The 23,449-nt window shown below is 36.1% G+C and overlaps 1 protein-coding gene across 4 annotated transcripts in view; it reads right to left on the bottom strand.

The window, feature by feature from the left end:
- Window positions 1-216: 216 nt before the first annotated feature.
- EPHA5 (EPH receptor A5) overlaps window positions 217-23,449 on the bottom strand; it is a gene marked incomplete at its 5' end in the record, with an annotated part of 343,025 nt that continues 319,792 nt past the window's right edge. For all 4 annotated transcript variants that reach the window (XM_081110179.1, XM_081110180.1, XM_081110181.1 and 1 more), the window contains 3 exons: window positions 217-2,392; window positions 9,841-9,996; window positions 13,826-14,019. In XM_081110179.1, coding sequence (XP_080966305.1) covers window positions 2,287-2,392; window positions 9,841-9,996; window positions 13,826-14,019 — 456 coding nt within the window. In that variant the 3' untranslated portion in view covers window positions 217-2,286. The remainder of the gene's footprint in view (window positions 2,393-9,840; window positions 9,997-13,825; window positions 14,020-23,449) is intronic.

The following is a 23,449-nucleotide window of genomic DNA, read 5'->3' as shown; positions in this document are numbered from 1 at the left end:
ATGTTTAGTTCTCACATCAATGTCTCTCTCTCTCTCTCTCTCTTCCTTCCTTTCTCTCTAAAAATCAATAAAAATATATTTTAAAAAATCAATAACTCTCTTCTTACTTTGAAGTTGTTCAATTGTTACTTTATCACTTAGATTTGGTTGTTGTTTTACAAAATGTAATACAGTGCAACACAATCTCCAATTATTTTGTACAAAAGGAATTCGTTTAGCTAATTTTATGTTTATTGAAATGAACAAATGCATCTTTAATAATGGCAATGCCTACTTACTTGCTAATTCCACCTCTCTCCACTTTCTCTCAAAATTTCACTGAACCAGAGTATGTCTGAAGCATAGATTGTTTGGAGCCATAGTATACTATAGACCTAATAAGCAATTATAGTCATAATTAGAAAGAAATCAATATGTCCTTTGAAAATTGTTTAGAACTTTTTCTTTTCCTTATTTTTGACCTTGTTCTTTAGCAAAATGCTACATTACTACTTAACTGAAAGGTGGGCATGGTAGGAAGAAGTTATTTCTCAAAAGTTTATTATTTTATGTGCTAACATTCAACTAAAATAGGTGCTTGGGAAAGAGAAAGGAGGTGCCATTAGTATAATGCAGGTATATTTCCTATGGATTTCACTAATCAGCCTATTACCGTTTGGTAATCACAAGTAGGCTCTATTTTGTTTAAATGCCGTTCTCCTTGAATCACATGTCATTCTATGATTTCTATAAAGTGTAGTAATACAAACATTTCATGATTTTAGTAAGAATCTCAGTTTTGTTCATATTCTAATAAACTTTACAATTGGTACCACAAATGTCAGTATCAGTCTTCATCAAGTATGGTATATAGAGTATACATAGGGTATATCTTATATTGCTTAATAAGGCCAATTAAATAAAACTTTAAATTGGTTCATCAAAATAAATTCAATTTGACATAACTAAATAGAAGATGAAATTTCCAAATGAATAGACAACCATCAACAAATAAAACATGCCAAGTCTTGAAATAGAGAAAATTATGAAGGAAGTAGATACATTTGTCATCATTTCATTGCTGCCTTAGTTATCAAAATTTCTAGAGCTGAGCTACAGGGAAATGGTTACAGAGGATTAACACTTAGGGGTAATGCTTAGTGCTATGTGCCTGGATTTAGCAACATTAACAGAAGTCTGCACAGTTAAATCCTTCATCCTTCTGAAAATGTGCCCTTCGGTGTCAACGTTGCTTGACAAGATATTTTCTGGGACTCAGAAAGGTGAAATTTCTTACAGGGGTGCAAGATTAATGGCTAGAAGAACTGTATTGTCACAGATATCAAAAAGTGTTTTTAAAAAGCCAAAGGGGATTTAATCTTACAGACATTTCCTGTTAGTGAATAAAGAGACTCAGTAGCTTTTGGGAACACGAGAGGAAAAAAGACACAAGCTTGTGTTAAACTTTGTTTCATTGCTTCCCTATTTCTCCTGTTCATAATCCACTCTGGAACACTTGTTTCTGTATGCTGCTAAAATTGAAACTATTAAAAATGCAAGCAGAATGGTAATGCACACAGGTGCAAGCACATATACACAAAACTCCAACTTAAATTGATTCCTGGGTATACAGTAAATGATACAGTATATACACATCTATTACCATCGAGTTTCTAGAAGAGCAGCTGAAGGTAAATTCTATAACACAGAAAAATAAATATACACCCTGTATTATACTTGCCCTTGATCAAGCAACATGTTTATACACTAGTTTCTATAACTTATCGCTGTGTAACAGCACTTTAAAATCGCAAAAGAAGTTACCTATTAAGAAATTATCTAACCATATTGCTCTTCAGTACACTTATGTAGACAATTAAGACTTGAAGTAAACTTCAGTAAATTGCAGCTTGTGTTAGCCCACACATGACTATAAAACTTTGCCCTTCAAGTAGATTCTTGGAAGTTTTGAAAGGTGCTGCCTTCATTCAGTCTAGAAAGGTGCTGTTTACAGTTATATATTTCATGTACAAAATTTTGTAGAAGTGGTGGGAAGGGTTTTTTGTTGTAAGATAAGATCATGTTTAACCTTGTGTTGTTATTCCAAGGAGGTCATATTAGTTTCTTAAAAAATGACACCGAGAAGAAGCTAAAACACTGATTACAAATTCTGTGGCTGAAAGAAATGCTCCCAAAAGGTTTAGAAATCACTGAGTTTTCCTTTCCCTCCTCTTTGTTAAAATAAATCTCAGGGCTTGTTTACAAAGTGCAGAAACATTCATTCAATGAAATGACAGTCAAGTGAAGTTACAATGGCACCATCCCGTTTGCCAGCTGCGCCTTCATTTCTTGAAGGCTGCTCATGATCTTCTTCTGGTGACCGACAAGAGTCACTCCGAGCCGTCTCAAATCCCTGCATGAAGAAAGCACACATTGGATGTATGTATTGATTCAGTTTGTAGCACACCTCAATATTTCACGCTGGCAAGGAGGCAAGTATTTCACAGAAACTAATTTGATTTAGACATACAGGGTCCAATTGTCAAAGGCAGGATCCAAAAATGTACCTCAAATATCTTTTTATCATCCAGAAACTATTGACAATGAGGAGTGATACTATATTTATTTGCTCCTTTTTAGACATCATAATGTTGGTGGCGCAGAGTGGTAAAAAAACAAATCTGCACATGCTTCCCAATGAATATATATATTAAAGGGTACAATTTCATTGAACAGTTTTGAAAATATGGATCTACAATATGAACATGCCCTATTTTTTTGCTTAAAGGAGTTAGCATAAAATATATTTTTAAAAAATCACAGCTAAGCTATTGAAGACTAAACTCTTCAAATGACTCAGTCAGTGCAATCATTTTATACAACAGATATCTTTAGGAGTTAGTTACCACTATATTGCTTTTATAAAACTTCCAAATATTTTATTTTTTACATGGAATCCAAGTGCCAGAACCTTATATCTTTGCCAAATAATGTCTAGGTTCTACTGGAGCTTAGAGCATTCTGAAGATTATACACTATCAGAAAGTCTTTTCAACCAAGGTACTTCCATTCTGTTTCTTCTCAACAAGCTTAGTATCCAAAAGAAAGTTACAAATGTTTAGATTTCAAAAATAACAACATGTTGTGGAGCTCAAGGCCAGTGCCCATGGTTTTAAAATGTTATTTCTTAGGATATTTTGGAATTCTATCCCCTTAAGGGTATGTATTTGGCAAATATAATGATTTGTGTATGTTTGGCAAGTGGTAACACTAATTATAAGACAAATGACCGCGAACAATTCAACATTTTTAAACAAACTTGCCATGTTAGATTTCTTAGATAAATATTTTATAGAATGTTATGCTAAAAGTAGAATATTTTTGCATTTAGTAAATATATTAATTTTAGATTGTCTGAGAAGTTTATGAAAATGGATGCAATGACATAGAGTCATTATATATAAAATTGAATAATTTTGAAAACTCAAAGACATCTTAATTATCAGATGATAGAATTTAAATAAATAGGCATGTAAGCTCCATATGCATTAGTATTGGGAATAATTGTTTATTTAAATAATATATTTGGTTTCTTTTTCTCTTTATGTTTTGATTTCTTATGAGAGATTTAGCAAATGGCAAGCAGCTAAAGAAGAAATAGTGCATGCTTATGGCAGAAACATATTTCTTAGGATGCAACTATTAAACATTAAACTGAGAGATTATCAAAGCTACAAGACACCAGAATACAATATTAAAATAATAATAATAATAGTAGTAGTAGGCATGGAAAACAATCATCAGTAAAGCTTAAAACACCAGTAAAAATTCACTTTGAAACAAAATCACTGTTGTTGGTTATGAAACAGAATACACACTTGCTAGCTGCAGGCTAACACAGAAATAAAGGAGGTTTAGTTTACTCTTATTTCTTTTAAAGTAAGCCAGAGTTCTCAGGCTCGCCCCTGTTAACATTAGGCTGAACAGTTCTCTGTGTGGGAGCTATCTCATGCATTTCAGACTATCCAGCAGCACCCCTTATCTCTCCCCACTGAACACCAGAATGGCTGCACCACCTCTGGCCTTTTGTTGTGATAAGACGAAATATCTCCATTTTTGCCATATGTCTTCTAAGTGGCAAAAATCTCCCCTGGTTGAGAACCACTGCACCAACTATAAAAATAATAGGTCACAATTAAGACGTCTTATTTTTATACGTTTGAAAAATATATACCTCTATGAAATAAATTTTTGCTAATCTCCTTTTATGGATGAGGAAACAAAGTCTTAAAGAATTTAAATTAGTTGGCTAGATAGCACAGCCAGTGGGTAGCAGAGGTAGGACTAACACCAGGAACCTAACGCCATAGTTCATCCTCCTTGAATTTCTCATTACTCTCAGGTGTGATTTTGAGAAGAGTACTTCAAATTACATGCTATTACTCATTCATCTGTAAAATGAGAACTCTGTAGACATAACATCAAATATCCAAAATTCTAAAAGAGAGAAAATAGTTAATGAAGGAAACTGAACACAGACTTTTTTTGTCTGAGACTGTGGTAACCCAAACTATACTTCATGAACATTTCAGTTTTGAGCTAAAATTCTCATGTTTCCACATGTAACTGATGAATCATGAAGATTTTTGTTTGTCAGGGTATTGATGGGTGCTCACTAGCATACTTTGGATGTACATTAAGAAAAAAAACCTTAATATTTCTTAATGTAAAACAAAAAATCTCTACTGTACAGTTTAAATAACTAATATTTGAAATATAGTTCTATAATAAAACATGTTTTATCATATGCTTTATATACCCCAGGTAGAAAGGACCAATGTAATAAACACACTTAAATTGCACAATTTATATGGCTAATCCAATTATTAACATTTAGTTTGGAAAACAACCATTATAGTTTGTTCTGAAAAACCTGAAAGAAAAGGAATTTATAGGGTTTTCCCACTGAAAAGGCAGGAACTTTACATATAAAATACCAAAACCTTAATTTGCAGTATGTAAATGTGTGTATGCAGATTTGTACATGTGTGTGTTTTCCATATTCCAACTTGTGGTTGTTTTGTCTAACTGATATCAAAACATTGGTTTGACTTATTTTTATTTCCACTGTTTTAACTTATTTTTATATTATGGGCAAATATAACTTCATTCTCTGAAAATAACAATACAAGAAACATTCTGGGTCAGTGCTTTGAATGATATTTGTGATGCTGTTTGTAATGATATTGCAAATGAGAATTCAAATGGTATTAGGAAAATATTTCCAGGAGAGGTTAAATAACTTTATTTTTATATTGTTAAATGCATTATTTTATTTTAAGTAGTTTTGTCTCACACTTTTGCAATTTCTAACAACATCCATTTTACTCTTCAAAGTACATATTAAATTATCAATTTAGCAGTGATAATGTGAGATAAATTTGATAAAAAAATTAAAGTATTTTACATTTAAACCATGCATATATACTATTTTACTCATTTCATTTTCCTATATAGAAAATTTTATAGCTGGGCAAATATTTAAGTGTGTCACCTTTATAAAAATTACCCTATTTTATTATGACCAGCTGGAATCTTAAGTAACACCCAAAGACAATTTTAATGATGAAAACTATATTTCAGCATAGGCTTATAAATTTAAACATGATGGGAATAGCATTGTTATATTAAAAATACTTTGGGTTTTGTCAACAAAGCATGATTAGTTCTAGAAAAGCTGCAAATATAAATAATTACCATTGCATTTTATTATTCCATAATACTAAACAATGAAAAATACTAATATTCTGATACTAAAATGACAAAATGAAAAATAAAGAATATGAGAGGTGTCTAGTTAATATTGGACACCTCATTCAAGATTTAATTTATCCATTGTGGATGAGTCATTCTTCTCCCTTCTGCTTTACACACCCTTTACCCATTTCACTGGTATTTAGCCCCATCAACATTGGCTGGATAGGAGAAGGGAGAAGAGAGCTTAATGAGTACTCACTAAATTTCACTGTTTATTATTTGTCACTCAGAAGTATGTTGGGAATTTGTTGGCTTGGTCATGATCTTCAATGGATGACACATTGTGAGGTTTAGACTAAAAGTTTTATCTTAATTATATAGAACAAATAGGATAGTCAGTATTCGTATGTGTGCTTTCATTGTAAAAAATTAGCATAATGACTGTATTAAAATTTTAAGAAACTTATTTGAATTAGTGTGTACAAATTTTGGCTCAGCATTTGGGAAACTTTCATTTCAGTAGTTTACACACAATTGGTATAATATTTAAATTCATTGGGTTGCACTCATTTTCTGAATCAGTGTTACAATACAAGCCTGACAAGAACTTTAAAAAGCAACTGTAGGCTCAGTCTCCAGTAGGTGGTCTGCAGGAGGCAGCTGATCAATGATTCTCTCTCATCATTGATGTTTCTATCTCTCTCCCTCTCTCTTTCTCTCTGAAATAAATAAAAATATATTTTAAAAAACAACAGAAAAAACTGTAATACTATCCTCAATTCAAATATTTGGTTCAATTTGCAACGCACCTGAAGCTCACAGTTCTTCGTCAACAATACCTCAGTGCATTTACACACCATAGTACAGACTGTTCATTATTGCCATAACAATTACTGTAATATTAGTTCTTTACACAAAATAGCAAGGTTTAGGCACAGGGAACATCAACAGAAATGTCTAGGGTTGAAAGCCTCTTCTGGTGAACATGTTTTGACTCTAAGATCTCAAATTTTTTATTTTCTTTCCACATTAAGCCATATTTGCATGTATTAACAAAATAATAATAATAATAAATTAAAATTAAACCTTTATGAAATTTTTTTTTTACCTGAGTGGTTGTAAAACACTAATTCTTTACGTTTCTTTTTCTAAACCCACTATGAGAACAAATTTGATGGCACAAATTATTATACATACTTTTCTATTTAGGTATATGGGAATTTGATATTTTGTTTTATATAAATAATTTCAAGATTTTTTATAAGCATTTATTATAGGTATGAATGCATTCTTCAAGTTCTCAGTTTCTATTCTGGCAGCAACATTGTTTATAATATTTTATTATAATATTATACATGTTTCATGAAATTAATATTTAGATATGGGTAAAGACCATGTGTAAAAAATCATTATCAAAGTGTTTAAAAAGCTTGTTTTGGTTTTAGCTGGTACCCCAGTTTCTTTGCCATGAGTCTTTAATAATGATGAATATATATATCCTATATAATAAAAGGCTAATATTAAAATTGACCGAACAGCAGAGTGACCAGTCACTATGACATGCACTGGCCACCAGGGGGCAGATGCTCAACACAGGAGCTGCCCCCAGGTGGTCAGTGCACTCCCACAGGAGAAGTGCCACTCAGCCAGAAGCCAGGCTCATAGCTGGCAAGTGCAGTGATAGTGGTGGGAGCCTCTCCTACCTCTGTGGTAGCACTAAGGACCCCTCAGGGGATGTCCGACTGCTGGCTTAGGTCTGCTCCCCGGTTGAGCCTAAGTTGGCAGTCAGACATCCCCCAAGAGGTCTTGGACTGCGAGAGGGTGCAAGCTAGGCTGAGGGAACGGCCTCTAAAATATATATATATATATATATATATATATATATATATATATATATGGCAATCAAAATTCACAGATACATATCTTTCTTTTACTTTATATTTCTGACTAAAGAAGCAATTGATTATTTGCTATTTTGTAAGTTAGTTACGATATTATTCGACAAATATATTCTTACCAACTAGAAAAATGTGGTCAAAACACAATAAACAAGAGAACATATAGTTAGAGGTGCTGGACTCTCTAAGAAATGAGCTTCACTGGAGTTAGCTAACCTCTGCTGGCCCAGGTCTTACTAAGGAATGTGTTCAGGATGTGTTTATTTGGGCTCCCAGAATGTGAAGCAATTGACATATGGAGGACAACAGTCCCTGAACAGAAAGATGTCCGTATGACTCCTAATTTCACCTTACTCTTCTGGTCAGAGTAAATTAATTAAAAGACAAAAATATCTGATTGAGGCACTATAGCAAGAGGCAAGAAGCTACCAAAGTAACAGAGATACAGAAAAAATTGACCAGACAAAAATTACTGGAGAATAAAAATGAAATGGCGAACCATTATAAGATAGAAGGAGGTATTAGGGCTTGAAAGAAACATACAAATGAAGAGAGTTTGGGGATAGGAAAGTAAAGAGGAAAGAATTAAAAGAAATAAGACAATATGAAATCATAATGCTAAAATGTTAAACATAATTATAGCATTTTCAGGTCCCTATGAGACAAAGTAAAATAAGTTGGTAGTGCAAAAATCATTATTTGTGATTGTAACTATTCTGTGCAGGGAAAAGTTAAAAGGTAGTAAGAATGATATATTTGTATATATGTGCTATTTAAATAAAAAGGAGACATCGTTTAATGCAAATACTTTTATTATATATTTACAAGTAATCTGACATTGGGTAGAAGAAATACCTACAGTATCATTTTAATATAAAATGACAAATGACTTTAATAAATTAAAATGAGCATTTTTACTGAAAAATTAAATAGCAATCATGTAAAAATAGTTTTAAATTATCAGTAAACTTTTCTGTTCACTATTTTAAATATAGCACAAATGAGCTCTTTGAGTGTCCAAAAAAAAATAATGGGCCAAGAAAATGTGTCTTCAAATAGGTATGATTTGATGGTGATAGTGAGAATGAGATTCAGTAAATTATGAGAGCAAGCTGAGTGGTGATTTTAGGTCCTTTCAGTTACAGGTATAATGGAAGAGAAATGTGGAGAATGTGTGATCTTAGCTAGTGATAAAAGACAGTACCCTGTTACCTTTTCTGTGGCTGTGCAGTGGGTTCAATGAATCAAAATGCCAGAATAATACAAATGGTGAACAAGAACAGCTCAGTGCTCATGTTATGTGAAGTGATGGGATATGGACCGTGGCTTACTGCTTTAGAATGTTCTACCATGTTCTAATCCTTATAACAATATTTTAACCTTTGAATTGGAAGGTACTTGAAGGAATTTATCATTATATTTGCAGGTTAAAACATTATTCATGTTTATGTAATCTATATGAAATCACCATAATGACAAATAATTTTCACAAATAACAAATATTAGGCTGAAATAATTACACATACAGAATATATAATAAAATACAAACCACTTACAACCTTAAAGGATTTAGTATTTAACTCTAATGATTTTTATTCAATAAGATTTGAGAAATTTCACCTTAATCGTGCAAACATAAGAGGGCACAATTGGTTCCACTGAGATTGCACCAAATAACAAATCAGAGGCAGGATCTAATATATTCTTGGATGGCAAGAATATAAGGTGCACCACTTAGAGATTAAATGAGATCCCTGCCTGAGAAGCTGTGTTTAAGCTGCTGTTTCCTGGTTGTTCATCATAGCTGAAATTTAAGGATGTTTTTTCTTATGTAGGACTAGTCATACCAATTGTGCTTACATTTGTTTTGTATTTACATTTATATAACACAGAGACCAGTATAAAAACTTTGTCAAGAAAACATCTTTTCCACAACATGAATTACCATTATTTTGCCAAAAAGCTGTTTTCCCAATTATTCAAATATCCCAGTGCTATTTGTTTGAAGCATAGAAGCAAAGAAACTGGACACAAGTAGCATTAACCATGCAATTGTTAACAATACAGGCAAAACGAAGAGGCTTCTTTGAAAGCTGCCACACATGGACAAAAGTTAATTGGTTTGCTTTGACCTCATCCAGATAGGTTTCTGAACAAATTCTCTCGCCCCAGCAATTATGTAAAAATTATCAGAAAAATTACTCACTCCAAGGTCACCTGAGCCACAGCGTCCATTGAACTGTATCCATTTTCCATGAAAATCTCTGTGTACCGGCCCATTTTGATTGCTTCTAGCCATTCACCTACTGATCTGTAGGCCCCAGATCCCAGGGAGCCATGTTCTGCCAATAAAGTAGATACTCTAAAACACATAAAACATAAATATTAAAAGTAATATTTTAATCTTTATAAAAATTTATATTATAATGTTAGCTCATGTTAGATCGTTGGGTCTGTAAGTATATTGATATGGGAAAGTATGTAAATGCAAAACTGGAAGAAAATAATATTTTGAAATACAGACCACAACATCAGATGTTTATTCAAATGTTGTTCTATCCAGAGTCTATGAGGAATTGTAGTGACTTTATAAGTTAATTTTCTCAATATAAAACATTAGCTAAAAATTTCATGTAATGATTTAGATGTATTTATTTTCTACTATTGTTTTGTTTATACAAATAAGATAAAAACTGCTACCAAATATAGATATGAGGGATAATTTGGGCAAAGCCAAATACTTGTAGACTTTGCTAGAGAAACTTGTGCTCACTTAATTTCTTAGAAAGTCTAGAACTTATTGTTGATCTCATTCTCTCATGTAGGGGCACTTGTTAATTCACCTAGGAGTAGTGGAACCTGGAAAACAAAGAAATGTAACTCCAAACACATAAGAGAACTAAATAGGACCAATCAAACCATGGGATGTTTTTTCATTATTCTAAATCCATACTCTTAAAAAACAAATTCATATTCTTCGGCCAAAAATAACATGACTATAATGATGATAATCATTTTTGGACATGTATCTTAAGGAAATAATTAGAGGAAAGGGCAAAGAGTATATGTACAATTTTTTTTCTTTGACTGTGAGTAAACATTAAAAACAATTTAAATGGCCATTAATGGGTATTTATTTAAGTACATTTCAACCATAAGATATAGGATATCTTTCTTTCTACTCATATTCTCTGCACTTTCTCATTTCTCATTTCTACTTCAAACTACCCCAGTGTAGTTTCTTACAAACCAATTCTATAAAAATTGCTCTGGTTGAGCTGAGCAATTACCGCTATGTTGCCAAAGTCTGTGAAGATTTCCCAACCTGTAAGATGACTGACTTCTCAGAAACATCCAACATCACCACTACTATCTCCCTCTCAAACGGTTTTGAATCACCATTCTCTTTCTTGGCTATCATGACCTTGAATGTTCCTGCTTTCTTCTTACTCTCCTTTGCCTGTTATTCCTTCTTCTTCTTCTTTTTTTTTTTTTAACTTTAAAATTTGGTGGGAACTAGGACTTGGCCTTTTATATTTTCTGCTTGGGCTGTAACCCCAGTCTACTTAGACAATTTTACTCAATTTCTTGCTTCAACTAGCATCTACTATTACCCAATTTTTATCTCCTGTATAGGCTACTCCTATATTTATGTGCCTACATCATGCCTCCACATTTCTCATAGAAATATCACTCCAATATTTCTAAAACCATGCTCATCTTTTTTACATTCATTTCCTCCTGAAGTGCTCCCAGTATAGTATATGATACAATAGTTCACTCACTCCTTCCTTATCTTCAAATCCTTCACAATCTATCATTGTGCATACTATCCATTCTACCTCCCTATATTGCACATCTGACCACTTCTTTCTATCTCATTTGTTACCACCTTAGTTCAAGACATCATCATTTTACCTATACAACTACTCTAGCCTCCCAGTTATCCTCATCAATTGTACTCTCTCTCTCCATTCCAACACCAAAGTTGTTTTTTAATGTTTTTATTTTGTTTAGTGTATCTCTTCCATAATAGTGTATTGCTCAATGCTGTATACTCAGCACCCAGCCCACAGCATGACACAGTAGCTGTTTGTTGCATGGGTAAATGGGAATCTTGTAGTGATTTGTAGCCATTACGCATTAGGATCAAAGACTCATTGAAGATGAAATATAGGTGGAAACAGCTGGAGAGGAGGATATTGAAGTTGAGATTGTGGAAGAGGTGCAAGTTTTGTTAATGGCCAAGTTTAGAATGTGACTATGACAAGAAGATTCCAAGGTATTTTAGAGGCCAAAATCACGAAAGGAGAAAACTTCAATGTATTGAGAGATATCCAAACATCATCGACATGGTTACTGAAATCACCAAATTTTGTGATAGGGACAGACTAGAGAAAGTGAATGAGTCAGGAACTAACACCTTCTGGATTTGGGATTTGTAGATGGCTAGTAAGTGGTATAGTCTTAAGCCAAATCTGTTTAAATGAAACCTAGCAAGCTGATTCTACATACTGCACACATGAAACTACTAAAATTCTTTGTAGATTTTTAAACTGCTTTCAAGCTACAATGATGATTCTGATATAAATTAACACATTTTAGAACATAAAAATGTCCCTTTTGATTTTCTTTCTTTATGACAGCTTAGCATAATTCAAATAAGTAGATGAGAGAAATATTTAATATTTTATATGGCAATAAACAGTTTGAAAGCAGATATTTTAGGAACAACATAAGGAATGATTGCTAAGATGATGCATTCTCCAGTTGCTGCCACATAAAGTTAATGATCCCTGAACAGAGTTTGAAGATTCATTCCTCATTTGTATTTAAAAATGAATTTTGCCTAGTAAACAAATGTTATGTCAGAATCATAAAACTTATGTAACTTTATCAACAAATTGTTTCTCATTTAGTTCATGTTAGTACACAGCCAATTCAGTTCCTGGCATGACAATTTTTTTCTTATAAAAATATACTATTACCTCAAATACAGTGAAAATAACAATTGGACAAATCTTATAGTAAAGAATCAAACTGATTTATTTTTTGAGAGAATAATTCTATAACTTTTCAGGTTAAAGAATAATGTATGTTTTATAAAAATGCAACATTGTTTAAATATATATATATATATATATATATATATATATATATATATATTTGCTCATATAAAATCTTTCCACAAGCCCAGCCAGTGTTGCTCAGTGTTTGAGCATCAACCTATGAGTGAGGAGGTCATGCAATTAGATTCCAGGTCAGGGCACATGCTTGGGTTGTCGGCTTGATCCCCAGTAGCGGGTGAGTAGGAGGCAGCCAATTGATGAGTCTCTCTCATCATTGATGTTTTTACCTTTCCCTTCTTCTTTAAAATCAATGAAAAAAAAATATAAATAAAATCTTGCCACAAAATTACTCATATTTGATTAGCCACATGTCTGTGTTCAACTAGGTAAGAGTAAAGTGTCGCTAAAAGCATTGTCGATATTCATAAAATATACAGACACCAGAACCAATTCTAAAAACATGAAAAGTAATTATTGGTAGATATCTCTAGTGTAAAATAGATCAGTGCTTATTTGGCTTTTCCTTATGGTCTCATAATTTTACCTTTTCCCCATCCACACCTATGTGGGGTCCAATATACATGGAAATATATGCATTTGAGTGTTTTGGTTTTTAAAAAAATACTACCTAAACTTGACTACAGTTAGCATTTTTCTGATATGGGCATGTTACACTATTAGATTAGGTATATGTGCTTTTTTTTTAAAAAAAAATATATATATATTATTGATTTTTTACAAAGAGGAAGGAAGAGGGACAGAGAGTCAGAAACATTGATGAGAGAGAAACATTGATCAGCTGCCTCCTGCACACCCCCTACTGGGGATGTGCCCACATCCACAGTAATGCCCTTGACCGGAATCGAACCTGGGACCTTTCAGTCCGCAGACCAATGCTCTATCCACTGAGCAAAACCGGTTAGGGCAGGTATATGTGCTTTTAAGTATAATCATTTATATTTCATTCATTGTAAGAGAGTAACTTTATGCAAAAAAAATGATAGTCAAATAAATTAGTATCATGCATATTTAGAGGTTAATTTATGTCCATAGTGATTTAAAATTTGTTGCATCAATCTGAATTAGCTAAATTCAGGATAATCTCTCAGGTCTGGCCTGTACCTGCTCGATGCATTAACCAGCGTCTTCAGGCTACTTGGGTTACGTATCAGCTTGTCCAGCATGTTCACTATTTCATCAAACTTGGGCCTGCTATTTCGGTCTTTCTGCCAGCAATCCAGCATTAATTGGTAGAGGGCAGCAGGACAGTCCATGGGGCTTGGCAGACGGTAGCCTTCCTCTACTGCCTTAATCACCTGTGTAAAGCAAAACAGAACGAGTCCCAACACCACACATTTAGTAGAGAAATTTCCCCCTATTTAATTTTCATCCTTTCTTATGCTTAACTCTTGAAATAACAACCAGGTTCACTATCTCTAAAATTCCCAATTACTTCCATTTGCTGTGAAATAAAACAACAAAATAAAGAAATAAATGTACTCTCACAATATAAAAATATAGGCTTTCTTCATATATTATAAGGAAAATAAATGGTAATCATTTTTACCAAAGAACTTGATGAAGACGATTTGTAAATTTAATTGACAAAAATAAACAGTTCATGTTTTATTTATCCTTGAATTCTAGAATCAAATAGATATTAAATCTTTTTGTGATTTCTCTGAAAAGTTAATGTCTTTTTAATGAAAATGTATGAGCAGAACCACATTTTTTAAAGTAATGAAACTGCAATTTTATTTCAAAAGAGAGTTTTGGACGGGAAATGATGGATAAGTCAAAGGCTAGATTAGTATAATGATCTCATGTATCATTTAATAATGTCTAGTTCTTGCTGTTTATTGTCATCTGCTGATTTCTGTCAGGAATTTAGAATAATTGTCTAGTAGCAAAATCATTACAAATATCACTGATTTTAAATGAAAAACACACATATGAATATCAGTCTAATTGTAAGATTGCTTTATCAAAAACATTTGCAATGTCTAACTCCAGAAAATATGTATTTATGCAACTGAATATAATAATATAGGTATTATTCAATTATTAAAGATCAAAAGTTTGTGATAGAAAAATCCAGTAAAAATGAATATATTTCTTAAAATCCTATTGCAAATATTTCCTTAACATTGAAAATTAACATTTTTTTCATAAAGATTTTTGATTGATCTGACAAATGGAAAAAAACATAATGATTAGAATAGAAAATTTACAAAGATAATTTGAGTGATTGGGAAGAAGCCAATCTCTTTATGATAAAGGCAATGCCATTTGAACAAGATCATTGAGGTGTAAAGAAGGTTAAATAGCAGGTTTAAGGACATTGTGACAAAGAGATTGAGGGGAGATGAAAGTATTTGCAATAAAACAAGTTCAGGCCTATCACATGGATGGTTGTTGCTGTTAACTTTAGGCAAGTACATATATGGGGTAATGAATGTTGATAGGTATAATTTGTACTTGTTTTATTTGATGTGAATGGGGAACATTCATATGGCAATATGCAGAAATCTGGCACAGGAGATATTTAGGCTGATAGTATAAACTATAGCATCATCAGCACCCGGTCACAGCCTAAAGTCAGGTGTAGTTTATATCGTCCTGGGAAATGCATAAAATAAAGGCTTCTGAGAAGCACCAGTAGTTAAGTTCAGGTAGTTGAGAACTCTGAAAATAAATGTTTAAACAAATATTGAATAATTATGAGCAAAATACAAATGCTCCTCCGCTTACATTAGGGTCACATCCCAATAAACCCATTGTAAATTGAAAATATAGTAAGTCAAAATGCATTTAATAAACCTAACTTACAGAACATCATAACTTAGCCTAGCCTACATTAAACTTGCATAGAACATTTAAATTAGCCTACAGTTGGGCAAAATCATGTAATGCAAAGCCCATTTTATAATAAAGTGTTGAATATCTCTTGCAATTTGATATGGGTATTGCTTTTGCAGTATCATAAAGTTGAAAAGTTGTAAGTCAAACCATAAGTCAGGGACTTGCTGTACCTGAGAGTCACCTACCACCTTAGTTAACAACTCAAAACAACATAAAAAGCTAAAAGGCGATTCCATGAAGGCGATTCCACTGCGCTGAGCCAGCAGAGTGGCTGCTGAAAGTGCCCACGATCCAGGCCTTTGAGGCATAGAGCCAAGATCTGCAGTGCCAAGGCTCCCCCTGTGTGTCAGGGCCCTGATGGGAGACAGATCTAATCATGTTGCTATGAACATAGGGGTGCAGAGGTCTAAAGAATGCAATTATTGGATTGTGTGGGAAAGAAGAGGAGAAGGACCTGAAAGGCCTTTTGGAAAGGACTTGAAAGCTATGATCCTGACTGTGAGGATTGCCCATGACCTGCCTGCCCATGTTTGTTGGTGTCTCCTGACTGTCCATGAGTAATTCCCTGTCTCCCTCTACCAGAGGATTTCCACTCTCCATGCTGAGATCCAGTCTGGCCATGACTGTCTCTGGGAGCCTCCGGAATGCCATTCACTGGCCTCATTGTGACTAGATCCCCTTCTTCCAGTTCTGCCAGATCCTGACTGTGAGGATTACCCATGACCTGCCTGCCCATGTTTGTCAGTGTCTCCTGACTGCCCATGAGTAGTAATCCCACTTCTAGGAATATAACCCAATAAATCAGAAACACCAAAGAGAAAGGATATATGCATCCCTATGTTCACAGCAGCACAATTTACAATTGCTAAGATTTGGAAACAGCCTAAGTGCCCATCAGCATATGAGTGGATTAATTATGAGTGGATTAAAAAGCTGTGGTACATCTATACAAATGGAATACTACGCTGCTATAAAAAAGAAGGAACTCTTACCATTTACAACAGCATGGATGGACCTGGAAAGCATTATGCTAAGCAAAATAAGCCAGTCAGAGAAAGATAAATAAATATCACATGATCTCACTCACTTGTGGAATATAATGAACAACATAAGTTGATGGACAAAAATAGATCCAGAGACAGAGAAGCATGGAACAGACTGCCTAACCTTAGAGGGAAGACAGGGGGTGTGGGGGAGGGTTTTAGAGATCAACGAAAGAACTTGTATGCATGCATATAAGCATAACCTATGGACACAGACAGTAGGGGGGTGGGAATGGTCTGGGAGAGATCAAGGGGGAAAAAGGAGCTGAAACCGGTTTGGTTCAGTGGATAGAGCGTCGGCCTGCGGACTGAAAGGTCCCAGGTTCGATTCCGGTCGAGGGCATGTACCTGGGTTGCGGGCACATCCCCAGTAGGAGATGTGCAGGAGGCAGCTGATCGATGTTTCTCTCTCATCGATGTTTCTAACTCTCTATCTCTCTCCCTTCCTCTCTGTAAAAAATCAATAAAATATATTAAAAAAAAGGGGGGGGGGGAAGGAGACATATGTAATACTTTAAACAATAAAGAATTTAAATTAAAAAAAACCTAAAAGGCAAACTACAATAGAAAATGCTACAAAAACTAAAACATGATTAATATATCTAATGTAGTTAAAGCTCAGACATATCTATAATAATAAAAGCATAATATGCTAATTAAACTGGACGTCCTTCCAGACAACCTTCCGGATGAAGCTGGGACTGCCTGGGTCCTGGGTGCTTACTGGCAGCCAGAGGGCGTCCCGGGTGCCAGAGAGAAACCAGTGCCAGCAGTCAGGGGAAGAAAGGCCTATTCCTGCACAAATTTTGTGCATATCAGGCCTCTAGTTGAAAAATAAAATAAGAAAATAGATAAATGAGAAATAGCTACTAACCAAAAGCTTATAAAAGAAAAAAGGAAAGAAAAAAAAGACGGCCATAATTTTTATAGACAATCTGGCACCATGTCAGACGTGCTATATCTGAAATACTACCATAAGCTCTGCATTTTTGGCATTGGCATGCAAATAAATAGTCTAAACACAATTTAAAGAATGATACCTCTCCTAATACATAAACCTGCCACAGCGGGTGTCCAACATGGCACTATTCACTTGGCGGCAAGTAATTCTATTGGGCCCTTTCCATCATGTAAGGGCCAGTAGGTGCAGCTTTTCAGATATAAATACCTATTTTGGGTACTGTTTGTTTTTGCTGCCCAAGAGCTTCACCCAACATTATAAGGTTGGAATATTTACCTAGAAACCCAGAATCCTATCTAGCATATGACACAGCAAGGTTACCCACTTCAGAGTGAAGGATACATAAGAGTTATCACATACTCAGTGATGTGTTAGATATTTAACAACTGGCTCTTTCTGCTGGGGAAAGAGATTTATTACATTTTCTCATTTATCTATATATATATATAAAAGCCTAAGTGACCAGTTGACCAGTCGTGATGACGTGCTCTGACCACCAAGGGGCAGATACTCAAGCATGAGCTGCCTGTCCCCTGGTGGTCAGCGTGTTCCCACAACCAACCTCCCACAGCTCCTTTCCCAGCTTACTGAACTGGATGACCCGATCGGGGTAGCCAACCTCCTGTGGCCCCTCCCCCCAGCCAGCCAACCTCCCACAGCCCCTTCCCCCAACCCCTGCAACCTCCCGCCACCCCAATTGGCCCCAATCACCAGCCAGGCCAAGGGACTCCACCCATGCATGAATTCGTGCACCGGGCCTCTAGTGTGATATAAATACTCCCTTCATATGAATTGCAAGCTACCAATATAATCTCATGCAGGTAGAAATGTTCTGACTGGGAATCGAACCTTGACCTCCTGTTTCATAGGTCAATGCTCAACCACTAAGCTATATCTGCTGGGCATTATAAGCCTTTTAAAGGCAAAGCTGAAGCACCAACTTGTAGACAAAACTCTGTAACGAGTTGGTGCCATTATTCAAGATGCAGTGGGTGTGTTAAATTAGAAACTTCTATACTGTGCACTGTTCCCAGTGCCTCTTTCCAGGGAACACAGCAAGGGTTCCATGGAACTAGCAGTTATGGATGCCAACAGGGCACTTGAATTACTTATGTCCAGGCACAAGCAAAAGAGAAGGGGAGTTTTCATGCTGGCAAAGGTAACTGATGTTGAGCAGTAGGAGGCATTTGATCTGTTTTCACACAGATGGGACAGGGAGAAATGAGTGAAGCCCAGATGATACACTTGGGGCCGTCCTTTTATCCCTTTATTACAACTGTGTCCTGAAAATGTTTATCCTGAGAATAAAGGATTGGTTCAGACTACCAGTTAAGTTACAATGATCTGCCAAGTTGATAGATGACGGAATGGATAGTGGGAGGAGGTAGAGGCTTAAGACCAGGTGAGTCTTGAGATCAACTAAAGCTACTGAGCTGCAGTGCAGTCCATAACCTGCCTCTTGAGTTTCCCCTCAAGAATCAGCACAGTCCCAGGCCAGATGCTCCATGAACCTGTGTGGAAGCGTAAGTCTATGCTGCAGAAGGGTGGAGCTCAGCATCTGAAAATTTATCTCTCATCCTCTCCTGCAGGGATGGTAAGTTACCAACAACCCTTAAACCCCATCATCACATTTACACCAAGGACATGCTTGACAAAGTTACTCCTAATCAATTATTGAACATGGCAGTGATAATAAGATACGTTGGCTTAAGGATTCCCTGGCTGCCTTGCCAACCTCTCTTAGAACCGCGCCTCAGTTTCAGATGCTTGCACACAATCAATTTCCTTTCATCTCCACTGTACCTGTATCACAATGTGACCTCTCTCCCACCTTCCTCTCATCCACCTATGTTTTCCCTTACAAGCATTTTCCTTTAATTACACTAATGTATACCTAATCCCCTCCTGGCTTCTTGGAGGACCTAGGCTAGGCACTGTGATGCAAACTGTACTTATATAATCTACATGCATTCTTACCACATACTGCAAGAGAGGAAATATTACATCATAGATGAAACACTTGAGATTCCAGAGGTTAAATATTCCCTATATTTAAGAAATAGCAGAGTAAGATTCACATTTAAGTCTCTCTGGGATACAAATCTAATCTGTAATTTATTTTTCTATCTTGGAGTTGAGTCCCACTATTAGAATTAGAAATAATTACTTCCGAGGTGCGCCGGCACAGCCGCGGAGACCGTGCCATCTTGGGTAACTGTCGCAGGCATCCAAAGACCAGCTACTAACCCGGCAACAACGGCTCTCAAGCAGCGCGACTACGTGAACTCAGAGGAACTCTGCTTCTCCCCACAGAAAGGTTAGACTTTCCCCAAAGGTGCGGTTTGCAGTTTAGGTTGGAGAGTGGAACGCGCGCAGGGGGGTGGGGGCTCTGCGCCCCACAAAGACCGCGGCCGTTGGAGCCAGCGTGACCCACGAGTGTGGAAGGGCACCCCCAGGGCTGCTGGCAGAAGGGAACGCTATAAATAAGCACACAGTTGGACGGGTCACAAACGGGCAGCCTCAGATTACGCCAGTTTGCCGGCTACTCGGTGCCAGGAGCCAGAGCGCGCGCAGAGACTTCGCGCAGATTTGGAAGGTGAAGCGTTGCGAGTTCGCACAACTTCCCAGGCTCTTAAATCTGTGCGTTTGATTGTTGAACCCAGTGCAAGGGACTACCCAGTTGGGGTCAGTCACAGAGCTTGTAAGAGAAGGCTGTTTTGGGGGAGCCTGGGAAACAGAGCGGGGAGTGACTACTGGAAAACCAGCTCTGGGCGGAGGACATTCCCAAACCAGCTTCCAGTACAATAGAGAACAACTGGTCAGAGAGGTCCTATACCCTCGGAGGTCAATCCCGACGCACTGCCACCCAGAGGCAGAGCCACGAACTGACTCTTCTGTAAATACAGATAAGGGCTGTCTGGGAAACCAATGTAGCTTGCCTTAAAATCAGGACTGTGGCTTACAACACAGAGGAACAGTGTATCAGAGGAAAATTCAACATTCTCCTGAATACCTGGTGTGCCAAAAAGAGGAGCAGAAGATCTGAGGCACCTTCATTACAGCCCGTTTTTTTTTTAAATTATTTTTTAAAATTATTGTTTCACCTTTTAACTAAGAAACCATTTATTTTCTTTTTTCATCACCTGATTTTACCCTTTTAATTACTACATTTTTATTTTTAACCAGTATTATTACTGCTGCCATTTTACCATTTTTTTTTAAAGTGTCATTTTATTTTCTCTTTATTTTATTTTGGGACTAAGGTTCTCCATTCTATTTTCATCGTTCCTTTAGCATCATTTTCCTCTACCTCAATTGTGCTGCTGTGCTAAAACTCTCTTCCCCACTTTTCCCCTTTTGCTGTCCTGTTTCTCTTACCCTATTCCTGCTTTAGATTTTCCCTATTCTTCATACGCCCTGTCTAAATTTCACCCTACTTATATATCCCTTTTCCAATCACCTGCTCTAAATCCTTATCCACCTCTCCCTTATCTTTCTTCACTATCCAAATTTTTTATTCTCTCCTTTTCTCTATTGTTCTGTTGTTGCTTGCTCGATTGTTGAGTATATTGTTTTTTTTTTCTTTTCTTTTCTTTAAGGATTGTATGTGAGGTTGTTCTGCTTTTTCTTTTTCTTTTTCTGTCTCCCATTCCCCCTCCCCACCCCCCACCCCCCGGCCAGTTATTTTTGTGCTTCTGCTTTCCCTTGCCTCACTTGATATTATTGGCTGTTTGTAGTTTGTATTCACTCCAGAGATCCGTTGCTGGAATTTGTTGGGATTAGTGGCGGTTCTATCGGAGTTTTCTCCTCATATGAATAGTCTCCTCCCCTCTTCTACTTCATTCTATTTTTCTTTTTTTTTTCTTTTTCTTCCTTTTTTCTTTTTTCTCTTTTTTCTGTTTTTCTCTCTATCTTTTTCTTTTCTTTCTTCCTTACCCCCCAACTCTCTTAGCTCGGGTGGCCATCTTTATTTGGGGTTATTAATACCGTAATTCATTTGTGTTCAGTGCCTGGTACGTTGTGCCTTGTTGTGTTGTATTTTGTGCCTTTAAATCAACGCAGCAGATCCAAGCAACAGCGGCCTCCTGATCTCCACACGCTCTGTCTGAGGAACAGCTGCTGTGGGTGAAGCCTCCCTCCACCAGCCAGAAGAGCCACAACAGCTGTGAACAGCACCTATCAGAAGACCCGCTAACAACAGAGGAGCAGCTGCTACCACAACCGCCCAAGGAGCAACCACAGCCCGAGGAGCCACTGCCACCTAGGGAGCAGCCACTGAATGACTCAATATCTATATACGTCACTGAGATCAAACATGGGTAGACAAAGAAATCCCCAAAGGAAAGAAAAGGAGGACTCACCAGAAAAGCAGCTAAGTGATACAGAGGCATACAACATGACAGAAAAAGAATTCAGAATAAGGGTCCTAGAGTGCATACACCGGATGGAGGAAAAAATCGACAACTTATCCAAGAAGCAAGAAGAAACAGATGAAAAAATCGACAACTTAACTAAGACCCAAGAAGAAATGAAGTGCGATATAGCTGCAATAAAGAACACCATTGAAAGTATCAACAGTAGACTAGGAGAAGCGGAAGACCGAATTAGTGAATTAGAAGACAGGGAAGCAAAACACACCCAAACTGTACTTCAGTTGGAGAAAAAAATTAAAAGACAGGAGGAGAGCCTAAGGGAGCTTTGGGACAACATGAAACGAAACAACATACGAATAATAGGGGTGCCAGAACAACAGAAAGATGAACAAGGATTAGAAAACCTATTGGAAGAAATAATATCAGAAAACTTTCCTGAGGTGGGGAAGAAAAAAGTCACACAAGCCCAGAGAGTCCCAAGCAAGGTGAACCTGAAAAGACCCACACCAAGACACATCATAATTACCATGGCAAATGTTCAGGACAAAGAGAGAATCTTAAAGGCTGCAAGAGAGAGACGGAAAGTTACATACAAGGGATCTCCCATTAGATTATCAAATGATTTCTCAACAGAAACACATCAGGCCAGAAAAGAATGGATGGAAATTTACAAAGTGATGCAAAGCAAAGGACTGAATCCAAGAATACTCTATCCAGCAAGGCTATCATTCAAAATTGAAGGGGAAATAAGAAGCTTCACAGACAAAAAAAGGCTAAGGGAGTTTATTACCACCAAGCCAGCAATGCAAGAAATACTAAAGGGACTGGTGTAAAAAGAAGAAATAAAAATCCCAGAAAGAAAACAGCCACACACACACAAAAAGAAATGGCTACAAACAAGTACCTTTCAATAATAACTTTAAATGTAAACGGGCTAAATGCTCCAACCAAAAGATATCGAGTGGCTGAATGGATAAAAAATCATGACCCATACATTTGCTGTCTACAAGAGACCCACCTCATTAGAAAGGACTCACACAGACTGAAAGTGAAGGGATAAAAAAATATCTTTCAGGCTAATGGAAAAGAAAAGAAAGCTGGGGTAGCAATACTTATATCGGACAAAATAGACCTCAAAGTGAAGGCCATAACAAGAGATACGGAAGGCCACTTCATAATACTAAAAGGATCAATACAACAAGAAGATATAACCCTGATAAACATATATGCACCCAATGCAGGAGCACCCAAATACATAAAAAATCTTCTGGAAGATATCAAAGGAGAGATCGACAAAAATACAATCATAGTAGGGGACTTTAATACACCACTGTCATCACTGGATAAGTCCTCTAGACAAACAATCAGCAAAGATACAGCAATACTAAATGACTCACTAGATCAGATGGACTTAATAGATATCTTCAGAACACTTCACCCCAGTGCCACGGAATATACATTCTACTCAAGTGCTCATGACACATATTCAAAAATAGACCATATATTG

This window comes from Myotis nattereri (genome assembly GCF_964212035.1).
Source record: "Myotis nattereri genome assembly, chromosome: 1".
NCBI classification, from domain to species: Eukaryota; Metazoa; Chordata; class Mammalia; order Chiroptera; family Vespertilionidae; genus Myotis; species Myotis nattereri.
Note: the sequence above shows the minus strand (reverse complement) of the source record. Positions and strands in the feature narration are given on the sequence as shown.